Source organism: Nyctibius grandis, chromosome 19 (genome assembly GCF_013368605.1).
Source record: "Nyctibius grandis isolate bNycGra1 chromosome 19, bNycGra1.pri, whole genome shotgun sequence".
Classification (NCBI taxonomy): domain Eukaryota; kingdom Metazoa; phylum Chordata; class Aves; order Nyctibiiformes; family Nyctibiidae; genus Nyctibius; species Nyctibius grandis.
This window is the reverse complement of record NC_090676.1, coordinates 621,488-638,416: the sequence shown is the minus strand read 5'-3', so window position 1 is coordinate 638,416 and position 16,929 is coordinate 621,488. Positions and strand designations below refer to the sequence as shown.

Here is a 16,929-nt window from a genome sequence, read left to right as displayed (position 1 = left end):
GTTCTGGTTCCTCCTGCAGGAAAGTGCCCTCAGGAGTGTTACGGTGCCCACCAGAGTGGTGAGGAGGTGGGAGAGGTGCCAGCAGCTTCCTCTCTGACTTTGTCCTCCCTGACAGGCATTCCTCCTTTTCCTTTCCTCCATCCTCCTCTTTCCTCCCTCCGCTGGCTTGTGCTCGCTGTCCCAGCACTGCACTGAGGGCAATCACTCTCCACAGTTACCAGGAATGAAGATGTCTGTGTTCTGGGCTGTCTTCCTCCTCTGCAGCCTGCTGACCCCTTCACAAGGACGTGGAATCATGTCCTCACTTCCCAAAGCGGATGTAGATGGTAAGTGGATGGAAGAGACAGGATTTATCCTTTTTTTGAGACCAGTTCTGCTCTTTCTGTCTCTTGACCATGCTCAGAAGATCAGAAGTTGTTCCAGATCTGTTCAGCAGTAGTGGCAGTGCTGATAATTTGCATTTATAAGGCACTTCGGAGGTGGCATTTGAGATACTTCACAGTGGCTGGTGCTACCACCCCTCTCGTATAAAGAGGGAAATAGAGGGACAGCGGAGGGGAAGGGACAGCCAGGCTGACACAGCTTGCTTGTGTGCTGAGTCCACGTAGCTCACAGTGACCTCTCATCCTTTTTTTTTCAGATATTACAGACTCACTACCCAAAAATGACCTCCAGAAGCTTCCAGTTGGTTTCCTTGGTGGCAATCTGCCCAATGGCCTCCCTGAAAAAGGTGGTCCTCGTGGCAGAGTCCTTGGCAGACGTGGTGTCCTTGGTGGTCTCCTTGGCGGAGGAGATGGTGTCCTTGGTGGTCTCCTTGGCGGAGGAGATGGTGCTGTCGGCGGTCTTCTTGGCGGAGGAGATGGTGTCCTTGGTGGTCTTCTTGACGGAGATGGTGTCCTTGGTGGTCTCCTTGACGGAGATGGTGTCCTTGGTGGTCTCCTTGACGGAGATGGTGTCCTTGGTGGTCTCCTTGACGGAGATGGTGTCCTTGGTGGTCTCCTTGGCAGAGATGGTGTCCTTGATGGTCTCCTTGGCAGAGATGGTCTTGTTGATAGTCTCCTTGATGCTGTCCTTGATCTCCTCCTTGGCAAAAATGGTCTCATTGGCAATCTTCTTGGTGGAAATGGTGGAGATCTCACAGGGTAAGTGAGAGTGGGAGATGGGTGTCCCTGAGCAGCCCTCGGTGTGCCTGTGCCACGCTGGGGAAAGGAGGCTCTGGTCTGGAGCCTGCTGACTGAGCACATGGGGCCCCTTCTTTCCCCTCCTGGGCCAGGTTCATAAACATGGGTTCAGCTGTTGGGAGCTTGTATACGTGCCAGGGTGCCTTGAGTGTGCCGCAGGCTGCTCCTGGCTGGTGGGGGACAGGGTACAAATGTCCTACTTATGGCCTTTTCCTCCTTCCAACCATCCAGGCCGAAAATCGTGAACAACACCCTCCCCAAGATAACTCTGCGCTCCCTGCCAGGCTTTGGGCACCACGTGGGCTTCAACACCTGGCTGCTGGTAGAGACCACCAGGTACGGCGTGTCCATGGGGGCACGGCTCGGGGCGGGGGGACACCGGCTCTTTGGGATGGAGGTGGCTGGTGGGTTTCCTGAGCCACGTGCTGCGTTTGCCCCCTGCAGCGAGCCGGGCGAGGCGCCCTGCGTGCAGGTGGAGGCAGATGCGGACATGCTGGTCCAGCACAAGTGGGCAGCTCCCCAGAGCAGCGAGGACTGCAAGACTTTTGAGATAAACGTCCATCTGAGGTAAGTGTCCCTGTGAGGTGGCATCCCCGTGAGATAGCACCCGTGTGAGTGGGGTGCTTGTGGCCGGCACGTGGGGAACCTTGGTGCTGGTGGCCATCGAAGGCAGCGCTTTTGTGCCTGATGCCTTGGAGGCTGAGCTACCTGGCTGTCAGGTTCAGAGGGGAACTGCTGGGCTTTCTTTTAAAGTCTGGGCTCAAGAAAGAATATTTGTGGGAATCCAGCACAGGGCTGGAGCCAGAGGGCTTGGTTTTGGTAATAATCTGGCACTGAAGTACACCCCTGGACAGTGCAAACGAGGTTTTTGCTCTTGTGCAAAGTACTTTTTATTCTCCAGCTACTAATCTACGTCACTTCTTATTCCCTGTTTTCCTGTTACCCAGACCCAACGTGCCACTTGTGGATGAGCCTTTAAAACACTCCCTGAAGGATGCCCTGCGTGGGGTGGTAAGTCTGCAAAACGATCTTCGTGCGAGCCGTTGGCACGGTGCTGGGCGGGCAGGCAGCGTGGGCAGGCAGTGCGGGCAGGGCAGGCAGCGTGGGCAGCCGTGGGCATCCCCGGTGCTGCGGGTGCCAGGGCTCTGCCTTCCCTCTGCCCCGCAGGGCTGCGACATCGTCAACACCAGGCTCGACGCGGTGAGCACCCTGCTCGGCTCCAGGACCCGTAAGTGCTGGCCCCCTCCTTGCCCTCTGCTCCTGGGCCACCCACTGCCCTTGGGGTTGGTTAGGTTTTTTTTAGGTTGGGTAAATACAAATATTTTAACAACGTCCTAACAACACAACTCAGCTGAAGCACAACACTCAATTTCCCTTGCCCGGAGCAGCAGCAGGCAGTTTTCCCTGCAGAAAGCCACTGCAGGAGCTGTTGCTTTTAGAAACAACATTTTTTGCTGCAGAATAGTGCTTTCTACAGCTGGGAACGCTGCGAGCCTGCCGGTGGTTCCGACATCTCTTGGGACCCCGGGAATTGGGTGCATCCCCCTCCCGTTGCAGCTCCAAACCTTCCTCCCTGTGTCCCGCAGCCGCGCTCCCGCTCGGCGCCCTGGGAGACCTGCCCCCCTTCTCCATCCTGGGCGGCGATGCCATCCAGCTGCACCTACACGTGAGTGCCCCCCTGCCCCCGGCCCAGACCCCGCTGGGGGTACCGCAGCCGAGCGTGGCGGGTGTCTGGTGTGGGCTCCTCTTGTCCCGCTGTCTGCAGGGACGCGTGGGCTGGAGGCACTGAGGAGTGGGCTAATGCCACCCCTGGGGCTCTGCCTTATCGTTTTACTTGCTAATCCTTGAGGGTAGCATGAGCCAGATTGGCTTGACACTGCTTAATTAAGCATAATTATAGGACTCGCACAGTTGTTACTCAGAAAATCTTGATTTCACCCAGGAGTGGTGGTCGCCGTTCGCAAGCCGGTTCCATTTATGGTCCCTGTCAAGTACAAGTTCGGTGTATAATCCATAGAGACCATAATCAGGCCAAAAATATTGACAGCCCGTCTTTCCGAGGGGGAGACGTGGCTGTTTTAGAGCAAAAGCTGCAGCGGACGCAGCCGTCACCTGTGCTAGAACAGCCTGAAGGTTTATTAAAGCTTCGATTAACCCCACGTGAGCCTCTCCTCGAGCTCCGCGGGTGGGCAGGGCACCTAATGCCACCACAGCCCTCCCAACGTCCCCGCTCTGTCCCCCCGCAGCTCAACGCCGGGGACGCGGAGGGCGGCGCGGTGGCCCCCGCGCAGGGACCGTCGCTCCCCGCCACCCTGCTGCTGGCCCCCGGCCACCCGCCGCGGCTCAGCCTCTCCCCGCGCGCCCTCGGCGTCCTGCTGGAGCCGGTCCGGGGGGGAGCCTTCGACCTCAACATCACCAGCGCCATGGTGGGTCGCCACTCTGGGGCTGGGTCGGGGTCCTGGTGGCTCTCAGGTGACCCAGGGGTGGTCGCCGCCGCGTGTGGGGTCCAGCCGAGCCCAGCGTGGGCTTCACCCAAACCCTCCCGGCCACCGACGCCGCTGTGCTGCTCCCGCAGGTGCCCGATAGCCTCTTGCTGTCCACGTCCGCCCTCCTCCCGCTCATCCCCCAGGTCAGCCACCCCCTTCGTGTGCACCCATCTCCACCCAACCCCCTCGCCTGCGCTGAGGCCCCCTTGCCCTGACCTCCCTCTGCCCCGCGCAGCTCGCCAGGGTCCTCCCCGGCTCTCTGCCGCTGGAGCTGCACGTGCGGGTGGCTGACGAGCCGGTGGTGGCCGTGACGGGCAGAAGAGCCACCGCCACCCTCAAAGCCTCCGTCGCCGTCCTCAGCCCTGCCCTGCAGTCCTCCCAGAGGCCCCTCTTCTCCCTCGACACGGTGAGTGCGGTCCGGGGGGATGAGACCTCCCAAGCAGGGCGAGGGGTGAGTGTGGCTGGTCTCTGGCATCCCCTCGGCTTGTCCTGCCCTTGTCCTTTTGAATTCACTACATCAGAACGGGGGGGCCCAGCCCTTTAATAACGCTCATATCCAAGCGCAGGTGGGTGTTTAAGGAATAGTGCAAAATAAAGAGAGGAAGGGTGAGCCCTGGGGAGAGAGATACGTGATGCCATCGTCACAAAAATGCCATCTCTAGGCACAGAGAGAGTTTTTTTTTCTCAGAACGGGTTATTGACAAACACGCTGGGGTTTCTTTTGAGCCTTGGCAGCTACACAGGGAAATAACCTCATTTCTTCCGTTGTTCCGATTTCAGGACGTGGTTCTGAACGCCATCCCCTCAGTCTCCGACGGCAGACTGCGACTGTCCCTGGCTCTCGACAGGTAGAGCCAAGCTCTGCGGTGGCTGCGGGCGGGGAGGGGGCTCTGCCTGGGGACGCTCCCGGGAGCCCGGCGCGGTGGGGCCGAGGGCAGCGAGCGGGGAGTGCAGTGGGGACGTGGTGAGATGGAGAGGGCTGCTGGAGCTTTGCTGCCTCCTCCCAGCCCCAACCTCAGCCCGAGCGCGTGTCTGAAGGGATGAGAGAGTTGTAAAAAAGTTGCCCTGTGTTCAAAATCTTTGTGTCTTTATGTGGGTGAGACAAATTCCGGACCAAGAAAGGGTCTGGGCAGCATTTGGGGAGCTGGAGGAGGGCTGTGCCCGACGCACCCCACCTCTGCCTTGGTTTTGTCTTTTGTAGCGTCGACCTGACACGGGCACCGCCGGGGCTCGACCCTCGCAGTGTAAGTGCCCGCTGCTGGGGATCGAGGGAGCAGCGCGCGGTGGGATGGCCGGGGATGCTGGGGAGGGAGGGGGAACCAAAATGCCAGTTCTTCTTCAGTCTTCACGTGTCTTCTCCTCTTGGCAGAGGCCAATCGAACCCCGGTGCCCCACAGCAGTGACACTCGGATGTACACGTTCACTTGTTGGCAGCGCACGGGGGTTACTGGGAAGGGGGGAGGAAAAATGGAGAAGAAATTACCCGCAAAGCATGTCCCTGTGCATCCCCCACCCTCAGTCCTGGGAGAGTCCCACTGACAGAAGATTCCCAGCGGTTCCTGTCATAGCTCTGAGCATCCCGCAGTGACAGACCTTACCTGATCAGCCTGACATCGCTGTCTTCATCCCAATAACGGCTGCTCTCTTCTTCAGGCACTGACACACATCTTCTTCCCCCGCAGGTCTCCCAGCTTGAAGGATGGCTCAAGCAGGTCCTTATGGCCGCACACGTACCTGCCATTAACGGTACGGCCGGGCTCTGGGTCCCCTCTTCTCTCAAACTCAGCTGGATTTGGGGCTCTCCCCCTTCCCTCGCTGCCTGCATTCCCCCCGTGACAAGATGCTTTCACTTGCTTTTGCAGATGCCTCGGCCGTGTCGGTTCCTCTGCCCACCATCCTCAACACCAACCTGAGGAGCGTCAAGGTTGACATCACTGATGTAAGGACCCCATTTCCCCCGGCGCTGCCTTCCTGGGGAGCAGGGGATGCGCCCACCCCGGGGCAGGGACCCAAAGCCCCGCGCTGCCCTGGCCAGCCCCATTGCCCATGGGCTGCTCCGGGTTCCCAGGGGGTCCCTCTGCCTGAGTGGGCCCACACAAAAACCTCGCCTGGGATCTAGGGACAAGCTGGTGAGAGTCCGACTGAGCAAACAGAATGGTTTTTGTGCTGCTTCCTCCAGGCAGACGACTCTCCTGACCAGACCGACCTGCAAAGGTCCTGCCCAGGGGCACCCCCGGCCCTGCTCACAGTCTGAGGCAGGCCCCCGCCGCCAGCCCCCCAGCCCTGCTCTGCTCTGCTCTCTCTGTCTTCGTTTTTCCCTTGAGCACTGCCCTGGGTTGTCGCTGTGGCCCGGCAGCCACCTCCGGTGTAGCCTGGCATCGGGGTAGGGAGAGCCGCTGGGCTGGTGGATGTCAGTGGGGGGGTTTCTGTGGCCACTTTTAACACCTGTAGTCAGGAAGCAGAGCTCACTCTTGGCCATAAAGGTTGCTCTCGTATTGCTCTTTCAATAAAATCTTGCCCTGCCTCAGCATTTCTCTCTCTGAACATCTGAAATTCTTTGCTGTGAGGGTGGTGAGACCCTGGCCCAGGTTGCCCAGAGCAGCTGTGGCTGCCCCCTCCCTGGCAGTGTTCAAGGCCAGGTTGGATGGGGCTGGGAGCAACCTGGTCTGGTGGAAGGTGTCCCTGCCCATGGCAGGGGGTTGGAACTGGATGGGCTTTAGGGTCCCCTTCCAACCCAAACCAGTCTGTGATTCTGTGATTCTATTTGATGTGGGTTTCTGGCTGCCAGCACCCATCTGTCTGCACCGCGCCGCTGTGCCACGTGCCCATGGCAGCGCAGCCCCAGGAGGACACTGTGCCTGTAGCGAGCCAGTCAGTACCGCGCCGAAAGCGCTTTTGAAGCTCAGCCTGTGGCACGAGGTGTGAATCAGTGCTGGGGTTCGGGGCACGTGGGTGCCCTGCCGCAGCCCACCCCCTGCCCGGCTGCTGCCGCTCGTGCCGGAGAGATGGGGGCAGAGGAGGTGCTGGCAATGCAGCGCTGGTGCAGACCCACCGAAGGGCTCGTGACGTTCCCCACTTCTCAGGACCCCTTGGCTGCTGCAGGGGAGCAGCTCCTGGCCAGGGCTTGTTGGCAGCATGTCCCACACGGAGCCCAAGGGTGCGTGTTGTGCAAGGCTCTGCACGGAGCCAGGCACGGGTAAACTGAGCTCACACCTCTCTGTTTGGGAGCACGTTATCCCCTTGCGTAAGGTGCACCAGGCTGTTAGCAACACCTTTATCTCACAGAGGTATTAAGTGTTGAGGGCACCAGGACAAAAGCGCCCTTGTGCTCTGGAGCTGGCGTGGAGCAGCATGTCCCACCAGCGTGTCCCACCAGCGTGTCCCACCACACAGGGGCTTTTCTAGGGCTGTGGAAATACCGTCTGCCGGGAAGCAGCTGTGGGGACAGGTGGGATGATCCTCAGGAACTGCTTCTCGGGTCGAGAATGGTTGGACTCGATGATCCCAGAGGTCTCTTCCAACCTGATTGATTGATTCTGAGATAAAAATCTCCCAGCACTTTTCTGGAGCAGCCCCATGTGCTCACTGGAAACTTGAAAAATTACCCCACTAAGGTAGTTTGCATGTGACAGGCTGAGTGCGAGTGTCAGCAGGGGTTTGTCTGGAAAAAAGCTGCTTTTCCAGCACAGCTCTTTTGGGGTCGGTGGCAGCCTCACACCTGCAGCCCGCAGGGTCTTGGGCTCCTTCTCCTTTGCTTCAGCTCTGGGCTCTTGGGTAACAGCGCTGCCCGATAACTGGGCATCCAGTAACCTGTTGCTCAATGCTCTTCCCCGTTTTCCAAATCTTTATTTATCTTGGAATACACTAACCCCACAAATGCTGCTTTAGACGCTCAACCCACTCCCCAGCTTTTACGATTCAGGCATCTTCCCACTTCTTCCGCATCAGCGTGGCTATATAAGGACCCGCCGGTCCCGCACACAAAGCAGAGGTGCCTGTGGACAGCTGTCACCCTTGGCCACGAGCTGAGCCCCGAGGACCACAGCCAGGCTTCGACACTGGGGATCAGACCAGGTAAATACAGCCACAGCAGTGGTGTGGGGGGCTGTCAGCCAGGGAGGACAGAGCCACCACGTCATCTGCAATACTCTGGTGAGCAAGAAAAACACCCGGGGAAAATACCAGTAATGGTGGAGATGCAAGTGGGTAATTCTAGTTTGTATGTAGTGACCAGCCTGAAAAAATCAAAGGTTGCCAGAGTAAAATTAAAACCATTCTCTGAAGAAAAAAACCATTCATTTGATGTAAAAGTTAGTTAGGGACTTTTTGTGTTGCAATATCCCCTTAAGGTTGTTATTATTATTTTTATTGTTACGAGGTGAAAACACGCCGTTTTAAAAAGAAAGGCTTTATCCCAAAGGTGAATTGCTTGTATAATTGCAGCACTAATTTGCATACCCACTTCCAGGGTGGTTATTAGCGAGGGGAGCTCAGTGTAGGCTGTAGGTTGTGAGTAACGAGTTCATCCTGTAAGTCTGAAGTCGTGTCACGGTGACCAGGGCTGGGAAGGAGCACCTTGCCCGGGGCGCCCGTGAACAGGAGCGAGCACACAGGTGCTGGGGCTGTGCTGGCGTGGAGCCGTCCCCGCAGATGTGTGTGGACACCCCCCTCCACCCCTTGGTGCGTGTCCAGATCTATTTGCCAACCGTGGCTCTGACTCCTGGACAGTTTTGCTCTTCCTAAAGCTCACATCTTCTATTCACTGAAAAATTTCCACCCAGCCCAAAATACCCACCTGCCCTGTCTCCAGGGGGTCGCCCAGCCCATTCCCACTCTTTCCCCGTTGTCTTTCCCCAGGTCCTGCCAGCACCCACAGCCGCTCCCCGCCGAGCAGAAGCCACCATGCCCCCAGCCCTGGGCATGGCCCTCCTGTGCGCCCTGCTGGCCCCGGCGCTGAGCCAGCCCAGAGACGCCGTCCTCAGGCTCAGCAAAGGTGTTCTGAGTGATGGTGAGTTGCTTTGCCCCCTCGGAGTGGGACCCCGGGACCCAGGAGCCAGTGGTGGTCCCTGGGGGCTGGCACCGGGGTACCAGCACAGCCCGACCGGCCGGGGAAGGGAGGGGAATTGCACATAGAAGGGGAAGAGCATGAGGCTTGCGTGAAAACCTCCCCCTCCAAACTGAGCCCAGAGTCGTTTTTTTATGTAGTTAAAATTTTACCTGCCCAGGGTCCCAAACAGAGAAGGACATTGCCCGTGTGGGGGACTGCGGTGGCCGGGGAGGCGGCTCGGCCTCGCAGGCTGATGGTGGGTGATGTTTCCAGCTCTTGCAGGCTCGCTCAGGCAAGGCCACGTCCTCCAAGGAGCCCTTGGGGAGGTGCCACTCGGGAGCGGACGTCCCAGCACAGATGGAAGTAGAGACCTGTTGGGTGATCTCCTTGGTGGCAGTGGTGGTCTCCTTGGTGGTATCACTGGTGGTTTGCTGGGCGGCGGTGGCAGAGGGCTGCTGGGGGGGCTGACTGGTGGTCTGCTCCGTGGAGGGGGTGATGCCGGCGGTGACTTGCTGGGTGGAGGAGGTGGTGAAGGTGCTTACAGAGGGGGACCAAGAAACCCTCCCAGAGGCTGGCCGGCAGCTGGTGGCAATGTCCCCAGGGATGGCATCCCCGCGGGGGATGCTGGAGGAACGCTGGGACAAGGAGGTCTGCTCGGTGATGGAGGTCTCCTCGGCACGGCAGGGATCCTCGGTGGCCCCGGTGGCCTTCTTGGCAGAGGAGGGCTTCTTGGCAACGGAGGGCTGCTGGGAGGCAGCGGCCTGCTCGGCGTCCTCGGGGAAGGCGGCTTGCTCAGCACCGTCCAGGGGCTCACCGGGTAAGGACAGCACCGGACGGGCTCCTACAGGGGGGGCAACCTCGGTGCTGGTTGGGGGGGAGCAGCGGTGATGCTTCAGCAGAGGCTCAGATCTGGTTTGGAGCTGGTGTCTAGAGGAAAGGTGTCCCTGCCTGTGGCAGGGGGTTGGAACTAGATGATCTTTAAGGTCCCTTCCAACCCAAACCCTTCCATGATTCTATGATTCTATGAAGGCTGCCTGGAAGTCCCCCCAGGTTTGCATCGCTGGCTGCAAAAGAGCCTCTTGAGGAACAGCAGTGGAAAGGTGCTTGCCCGTAGAGGGTGCACGGAGCTGCGTGTCGGGCTGCCCGTGCCACGGCAGTGCCCCTTGTTTGCCACCATCCCATTTTAACCCTTGTTTGAAGCCCAGCACCAAGCAGAAGCACAAGCAATAACGAGGCACCCAGAACAAAGCTGCTGATAAAACAGGAGAATAACTGAGAGAACTTGGTGTCTTTTGCCGTGTCTTGCCTGCCTGACCGGCCTCTGGCTCGCCCACCCCTCGAGCAGTGGCGTTGTGTGGGTGGCAGAGCCCGGTGGTGGGTTGCTCGGCTCAGAGCCATCGCTCGTGGTGTCCCCTCACTGTCCCCGCAGGCTGAGGATCGTGGAGCTGACGCTGCCCAGGGTGTCCCTGCGGCTCCTGCCTGGCGTCGGCGTCCACCTCAACCTCTACACGCGGGTGGCCCTCAATGGCAAGAGGTAGGGCGGGCTGGTGGCAGTGCCAGCCGTGCCCCCGGGCCCCGTGGAAGCACTGCCACGGGGGGTGTCTCTGGGGGGACACTGCTCCCGTTCGCTGGGAAGAGGCTCTGAAGGTCGCTCCCCTCCCCTGGCGCAGCCTCCTGGGTCTGCTGGACATCGCGGTGGAGGTGAACGTCACGGCAAAGGTCAGGCTGACCATGGATGGCATGGGCTACCCCAGGCTGGTGACGGAAAGCTGCGATACCCTCCTCGGTGGCATTAAAGTCAGGCTCCTGAGGGGGTGAGTGGCGGAGGGCATCTCCCCATCGTGTGTCCCAGTCCCGCGGGTGGCTGTGCCACCATCCCTTCAGGTGACAGTCACTCCCTGACCATGTCATGGGGCTGACCAAGGGGCTGCACCCTGTGCTGCTCACAGGGAATTGTTTACCCAGACCCACTGACTTTGCAGCAGGTTTTTTTCATGATGTTCCTTTGTTTTCCCACAGCCTGCTCCCAGTTGTGGATAATCTGTTGGCTGGTGTCCTGAACAGACTTCTTCCTAATCTGGTAAGTCGGAAAAACCTCCACCCTGGGAAGAAGCAGCGAGCCTGACAAGCTGCAGCGCAGCTCCCCGCGGCATCGCTCCTGTCCCGGAGCGGGATGTCCACCCGCCCACCCAGTGCTTTGGGGTTAGTGGGGGACACGTGCCATGTCTCCATCTGCTTGGAGAAGCTGCTCCCTCCTCCCAAACACAAGGTCAGGGAGCCTGGCGTGGGTCTGCCCCTGTGCCTGGAAGTTTCTAACAATGCCCTGGACCGTGCTGTGGGCTAATTGAATCTCTCCTCCCTCCTGGAAGCCCCAGGGTCTTTCCAGCTGTCCCACATGGGCTCCCGGGACCCACCCCTCACCCCGTGTCTCCAACAAAGGGCAAGATGCCCAGGGCCATCCCCAGAGCTGGTGCAGCCTCAGCAGCACCGTGGAGTCACCAGCGCCCGGTGCTCCCGTCCCCAGGGAGAGCCAGGCAGAGCCGAGCGGGGCCGTGTGTCCTTGTCCGGCTCTGGCCACGGTCACTCACCGACCCTCCCCAATCCTGCAGCTCTGCCCTGTGGTCGACGTCGCCCTGGGACTCGTCAACGACCAACTGGGTCTTGTGAACTGTGAGTACTTGGTGGGTCCTTGCCCTGCCTTGCCCCTCTGGCTGCGGGAGGGCTGTGACACCTTCCCCCCCCGCTGCTGCACCCCAGGTGGAGAGAGCAAACCCCCCGCTTCACCCCACGGACCCCAGGTCCACCCCATGCTGGGAGCAGAGACCCCGTCACCCCCCTGCCCAGACCCCGTCACCCCCGGGCAGCAGTCAGGGAGCAGTGCCTGGCACACTGCGGGATGCACTCCCCTCCCCACGCCGCCCCTTCCCCTGCCTCTAACCACGGACAGAAGGGCCCCTGGGTGCATGGAGGTGGCATCAGCGGGGGCTGTGAGCTGTCCCCTCTGGCTCTGGGGCCGAGCAGTTGCCCCAAGCCCCCCTGCAAGCCAGGGCTCTTCTGGAAGAGAAGGAGCTGCGGGGCAGGGGTGGGGGTGTTTGCACCTGAGCCCAGCAGGGAATCGCTGACCCCCTTCCTCTCCCCCCCAGCACTGGTGCCGCTGGGTTTGCTGGGCAGTGTCCAGTACACCGTGTCCAGCCTTCCCCTGGTAACTGGCCACTTCCTTGAGGTGGACCTGAACGTAAGTCCTGCGGCTTCTCCTTCCATCCATGCACAAGGGTTGGGATGTTTCACTCAGGTTTGGGAAGGTCTTGCTGGGCCACGAACACCCGAGCAGGGGCCTCTGGGGTCGCTGTGGGAAGCCCGGGGAGGTCCCGGCTCGGTGCCCGGCTCTTGCTGCTGGTGCCGTCATGGGAGAGAGCAGCGGGGTTGGCATTCGAGAGCTTCTGGAGGAGGAAGTGTCACGGGGCCTGGCGCGGCGTGGTCGTGCGTGCAGCGATTTCACACCGGAGGAACGTGAAGTTAACCGTGAAGGCAAATATTGCAAACATTTTGGCTGTGCCTCCTTCCCCTGTAACTCCAGACCGTCGTCGGGCGAGTGGCAGGAGGCCTGGTGGACTATCCCCTGGGACAGCCAGAAACTGTCCCCATGCCACCCCTGCCACCGATGGCAGACGCCAGCTCCTCCCAGCTGGGCCTCTCCGTGAGCTTCCTGAGCTCGGTGCTGTCCATCCTGCAGCGGGAGGGGGCCCTGGACCTGGACATCTCCACCGGCATGGTGAGCAGGGGGCTCGGGGTTGGGAGGGCTTGGGCGGGCGGCCGCAGGCTGGTCCCACCGTGCGACGCTTTAGTGCCATCGTTTATCAGGGTCTCTGCTGTCTTGGGTGAAAAGCACAAGTGAGGGACCGTGTGGTGAAAGCCCCGTTGCTGGTGCGAGTCGGTTCTGCTGGGAGCCGCCGCCACCACACGTGCAGCGTTTCTCTCCTCTCTGTCGCAGTTTCCCGAGCTCCCACCGCTGACGACGTCGACCCTCGGAGCCCTGGTTCCCGCGGTGAGTCCTGCCTCCCCCTTCCACTGCAAACAACCCCGTAAGAGAAGCAGCACCCCAAGGTGGGGGAGGTCTCCCCGTCCCTTCCTCCTTGGATGCACCATCCCACATGTCCCATGGAGGTGAACAAGCTCTGACTTAGGTCCAAAACTTTGTCACCCCGCCCCCCGCAGCTCTCCTGGGTGACAGAGGAGCCTGGCAGCTGCCCCGTGTGCCTGGACGCGGGGCTGCCTGCTCGGCAGGTCCTGCCTATGGCTCCACTCGTGCTCCTGCCAGCAGAAACTTCCCATTTTTGGCCATTGACAGGTTTTCAAGGCATACCCGGAGCCACGTGAATTGCTGCTGAAGATTGCGGTCCCCGAGGCGCCGGTGGTGACCTTAAAGAAAAACAAAGGTGTGATCCAGCTCACAGCTACAGCAGAGCTGGTGGCGATCCACCCCCATGATGTCCAGGAGTCTCTCTGCCTTCTGAATATCGTACGTATGAAGGGACAACCCAACCAGGAATCCCTCCCGCAGTTCCCCCCTCCCCACATGGCACCCAACGTGACCTGGCTGGGCGAGGGCTGGAGGAGCCACCCCTGCCCTGACCTCTCTGTTTGACCGCAGGATGCCTCTTTGGTGGCCCAGTTTTCAGTCGAGGACAACAAGCTGAAGATCAGCGTCACCCTGGAGAAGTAGGACACTGGTCTTCATGCAGGGGGTGGCCATGGACGTGGGGTCTCCTGGGTGGTGTGGCGATGAGGGCATCGACAGGGCTGGGTCATCAGAGGAGCTGCTTGGATTCCACTCACCTCCGCTTCCTCCCGCAGGGCTGAGCTCTCCTTGGTGTCTTCGTCCATCGGCGGGTTTGATGTAAGGACTCAGACTTTTTGCAGGCTCAGCAACATGCAAAACCCCTTGCAGAAAGCAAAGTGCTGATAGATGTTGGCTCAGGAGAAATCAGGGCCAATTCCAGCGTCACGGTCGTGTCATATATGTGATAGCACCTTTCCTGCACCTCTGGAGGTGGATTTTTTTCCACGGATGATCCATGAGCAATTTTCAGAAAAAATCCTCACTGCGAGGGAGAGGTTTGGGGCTCCTGGTGAACTGCAGGACACCCCATACCTGCCCACGGTGTCCCCTCAGGGACCTGCTCATCCCCGTGCCTCACAGGGGATGATGGCAAAGGTCGGGAGGGACCCTGGGCTCTCCTGTTCAGGGTACCTGCAGGCAGAGCACGTTTGGTTTCCAGAGGTGGTTACTGCTGGCAGCTTTAATGCCAGCGGGAAGGGGCCCGTGGAAGGGCATTATTTGGGGACTAAAAATTGACCACGGGATGCTTAAAGTGCAATTCCTGTGAAACTGGGAGCTTGCATTAGGTGGGTGTGGAGCTGGAGCACGCGGGGTTCAGGCTGGGTTTAGCTGGTGTGAGCGGAGCATCATTGTGTGCCCGAGGGCAGGGCGAGGACCACGGGACCAGCGGTGGCACCAAGCGGCCCCTCTCCCTGTTGCAGGTCTCGCTCCTGGAGGGGCTCGTTGGCCGGGTTTTCGACGCTGCCTTCCTGCCCGCGATGAACAGTAAGGGAGTTCCTGCAGGGACGGGGGTCGGCAGGGTTTTGGTGGGGGGTGAACCCACACAGCCCAGCCCGGGGGCCCCGCAGCCCCCCGCAGGGCTGCTCCCATGGGCAGGACCAGATGACAGCACGTTCTGCCCAAGCGCTCAGTCCCACGACACAAAGGCTTCCTGGAGAGCCCTGCACCCATGGAGGGAGGGGGCTGCACCCAGGGAGGATGGAGCTGGGGACCAAGGCCCAGGCAGGAGCTCAGCAGTGACCCCCCTCCCGTGGCACTGAGCTGGGCTGGCTTGTGACCCGCAGGTGTGCTGGGACGGGGGGTTCCCCTCCCCAGGCTGCTCAACATTGACTTCACCGACGCGGACATCGATGTCATCGAGGTGAGTGCCCAGGCTGTGCCCTGAGGGTCCCCCCACAGCCCCCCAGCTCCGCTCTGCCACTCGTGCGGAGGGTGCCCAGAGAGGGACAGTGACCCCTTTGCCTCCCCAGGATCTCCTCGTGCTCTCGGCGTGAGCCCGGGACTCCGAGCTGGGACGGCAGCCCCGGTTCTCCCCGTCCACCCCGCAGGCACGGGAGCTCAGCCTGCCCGGAGGACGCGCCACCGCAGTTCCCTTTGTACCCAACGCAGCACACCAGCAGCTTGGTCTTTTCCTTGCAAACGTTGCATCCCACCTACACTGCTTGGAGCAGAAGGAACACGGGTGTTTTTTGCCTCCAAACATCGTGTTTTGGACTCTTTTCTGGGTGCCTGGCAGGACGGGGGTGGATTTTGCATTCTTGTGCTTGGGTTTAGTAAAGTCCAGCAGGTGCTCGAGCCTGCGGGGGTGGCCAGCTCCAGTGAACCCCGGGGGCTCAGGCCAGACCCCACTGTGCTGGGCATCCCGGCCGCGGTGGGTGGGAGGGCTGCAGCCCCCTGCCCCATTGTCCAGCCCCAGCTGTGCCCACCCAACACCCAGCCCAGGGTGGGCAGGGAGCTGTCTGCTGGCAAACACTGCGTTAGTCCCAGGTGTGTCAGCATCTTCTCAGGGCCTGGACCCAAAGCTGTGGGGTCTCTTGGTTATATCCGGACCCCTCACGCCATCACCTGCCCTGAGCTTTACCGAGGCTTTGTCCCGGGAGGCTTGGGGAGCCTGGCGAGCTCATTCACCATCTGGCTGCAGCCATGGCCACGCCGGGCACCCGCGGCACCCACGGCTCTGGTGACTGCCCTCGTGGTGGGGTCTGGGGCTTTCAGTGGGGCCGGGATTTGCAGCCAGGGGCTGTCAGGAGCCAGCACCCTCCTGCTCCGCTCTGGGCCACTTCGGGAGAGCAAAGCGAGAGATGCTGCGTAGCTGTGAGCAGCAACAGCCACCTGTGCCACGGCCTGTGTCCCTGCCACGGCCACGGCCAGCCACGCCGGGCCATGTGCCAGGAGCTGCGTGGGGGCCTGATCCAGAGCATCCCCTGCCCGGCACCGGGGGCTGCGGGGGGCTGCCTTGCTGGACCCTCCGAGTGCGCTGTCTTGTGAGTCAGAGGGGGCAGGAGGGGACGAGCCCCCAGCACGGGGTGACAGCGTGCCCTGGCCAGGCAGGAGAGCCCGAGGGACGGGGGTGAGCCCGAGCCCACCGCGGTGGGGGCTGCTGGCCATGGCCCAACACCGCTCCGTGGGCGTTCGGGGCCAGCCTGGCGCGGTTCACACTTCACAGCCAGCGAAGAGGAACTTTTCCTGCTCCATCCTCCCCCGGACTTCCCCTGCTCCCGCAGTTGGGGTATATAAGAGCTGCCCTGGCAGGTGCCGCCGAGAGGCCGGGGCAGCTGCGCCGCAGCGTCACGGGGCTCCAGGTAAGCGGCGTTACGGTACCGTGGCCACGGAGCTCCTGCTCCCGTTAGACGACCTGCAGCAAAGTGTAACTGGGCTTTAAAAGTGAGAATTTTAATGATATTTTCCCTTTGATTTCTGTAGCAGCATTTAATCATTTATGAAAATTAATTTTTAAAGCTAGCAGAGCTCTCGCTTGTCAGATTCCACGTCTATTTTTGTTGTTGTTAAGTTTATTATGTGACTAAGCCCGCAGAAATGTCTGGGAGGTTTTTCATGACCTCGCTGACCAGAATTCAGAATATTTTCAGCTTATCAGATCTCACCTCAGCTGGGATAAGCCAAGCGTTTATCTGCAGAGCCGTACACGCCGTTTGCATGTACGAGGTGTTCAGCTGCCTGGAACGCGTGTGACCAAGGAGGTGCCACCCCAGACAGCGTTAATAACCGCAGACAGAGCTGTCGGCTTGGTCACGTATTCTCTCTAAGAGCTTCTGAAAGACCCGAGGAGCGTTTTGGCATCCCTTTACAATGCTGCGCACGTCTGGCAGAGCCCCTCCAACAAATCCCACTGATTTTATTTGACACAATTTCCACTGGAAGCTGCTCGAGCCTCTGCCTTTCTCTCCTGTTCAATAACCACAGCCACAGGAGCTGTGCATCATTATGTGCTGATCAAAGGGAAAAGGGAAAAGACAGTCTAGTGAATTAAAGTCTAATTTAATTGTGCCAAGAACTGTCATAGAGGGATTATTTTTTTTTTAATTTAAGTATCTGGAACAGATAAGGCAGTTGTTCAGCCTGACCTACATAATG

At 60.0% G+C, this 16,929-nt stretch overlaps 2 protein-coding genes across 2 annotated transcripts; both read left to right on the top strand.

The window, feature by feature from the left end:
* Positions 1-229: 229 nt before the first annotated feature.
* LOC137672321 (BPI fold-containing family B member 3-like) lies at positions 230-7,628 on the top strand. The gene is made up of 15 exons (XM_068416469.1): positions 230-326; positions 641-1,142; positions 1,413-1,517; positions 1,626-1,748; positions 2,129-2,192; positions 2,349-2,409; positions 2,768-2,886; positions 3,428-3,607; positions 3,757-3,810; positions 3,903-4,073; positions 4,448-4,515; positions 4,869-4,911; positions 5,350-5,413; positions 5,530-5,606; positions 7,590-7,628. Exons 1-15 carry the CDS (start codon positions 230-232, stop codon positions 7,626-7,628), a joined length of 1,767 nt encoding a protein of 588 aa, XP_068272570.1.
* Positions 7,629-8,569: 941 nt separating this feature from the next.
* Positions 8,570-14,828, top strand: LOC137672320 (BPI fold-containing family B member 4-like). The gene is made up of 16 exons (XM_068416468.1): positions 8,570-8,675; positions 8,988-9,006; positions 9,316-9,531; positions 10,144-10,248; positions 10,385-10,528; positions 10,734-10,794; positions 11,324-11,384; positions 11,858-11,949; positions 12,292-12,486; positions 12,706-12,759; positions 13,063-13,233; positions 13,366-13,433; positions 13,569-13,611; positions 14,256-14,319; positions 14,619-14,695; positions 14,805-14,828. Exons 1-16 carry the CDS (start codon positions 8,570-8,572, stop codon positions 14,826-14,828), a joined length of 1,500 nt encoding a protein of 499 aa, XP_068272569.1.
* The last annotated feature ends 2,101 nt before the right edge of the window (positions 14,829-16,929 follow it).

What these genes read in the sequence shown, in the direction of transcription:
- LOC137672321 (XM_068416469.1), top strand. Translation starts at nt 230, where the DNA reads ATGTCTGTGTTCTGGGCTGTCTTCCTCCTCTGCAGCCTGCTGACCCCT. An exon ending in TCAACATCACCAGCGCCATG is followed by an intron (nt 3,608 to 3,756) that starts GTGGGTCGCCAC and finishes CTGCTCCCGCAG; the next exon opens with GTGCCCGATAGCCTCTTGCT. An exon ending in CTGTCCCTGGCTCTCGACAG is followed by an intron (nt 4,516 to 4,868) that starts GTAGAGCCAAGC and finishes TGTCTTTTGTAG; the next exon opens with CGTCGACCTGACACGGGCAC.
- LOC137672320 (XM_068416468.1), top strand. Translation starts at nt 8,570, where the DNA reads ATGCCCCCAGCCCTGGGCATGGCCCTCCTGTGCGCCCTGCTGGCCCCG. An exon ending in TGGACATCTCCACCGGCATG is followed by an intron (nt 12,487 to 12,705) that starts GTGAGCAGGGGG and finishes TCTCTGTCGCAG; the next exon opens with TTTCCCGAGCTCCCACCGCT. An exon ending in TCGGAGCCCTGGTTCCCGCG is followed by an intron (nt 12,760 to 13,062) that starts GTGAGTCCTGCC and finishes GGCCATTGACAG; the next exon opens with GTTTTCAAGGCATACCCGGA.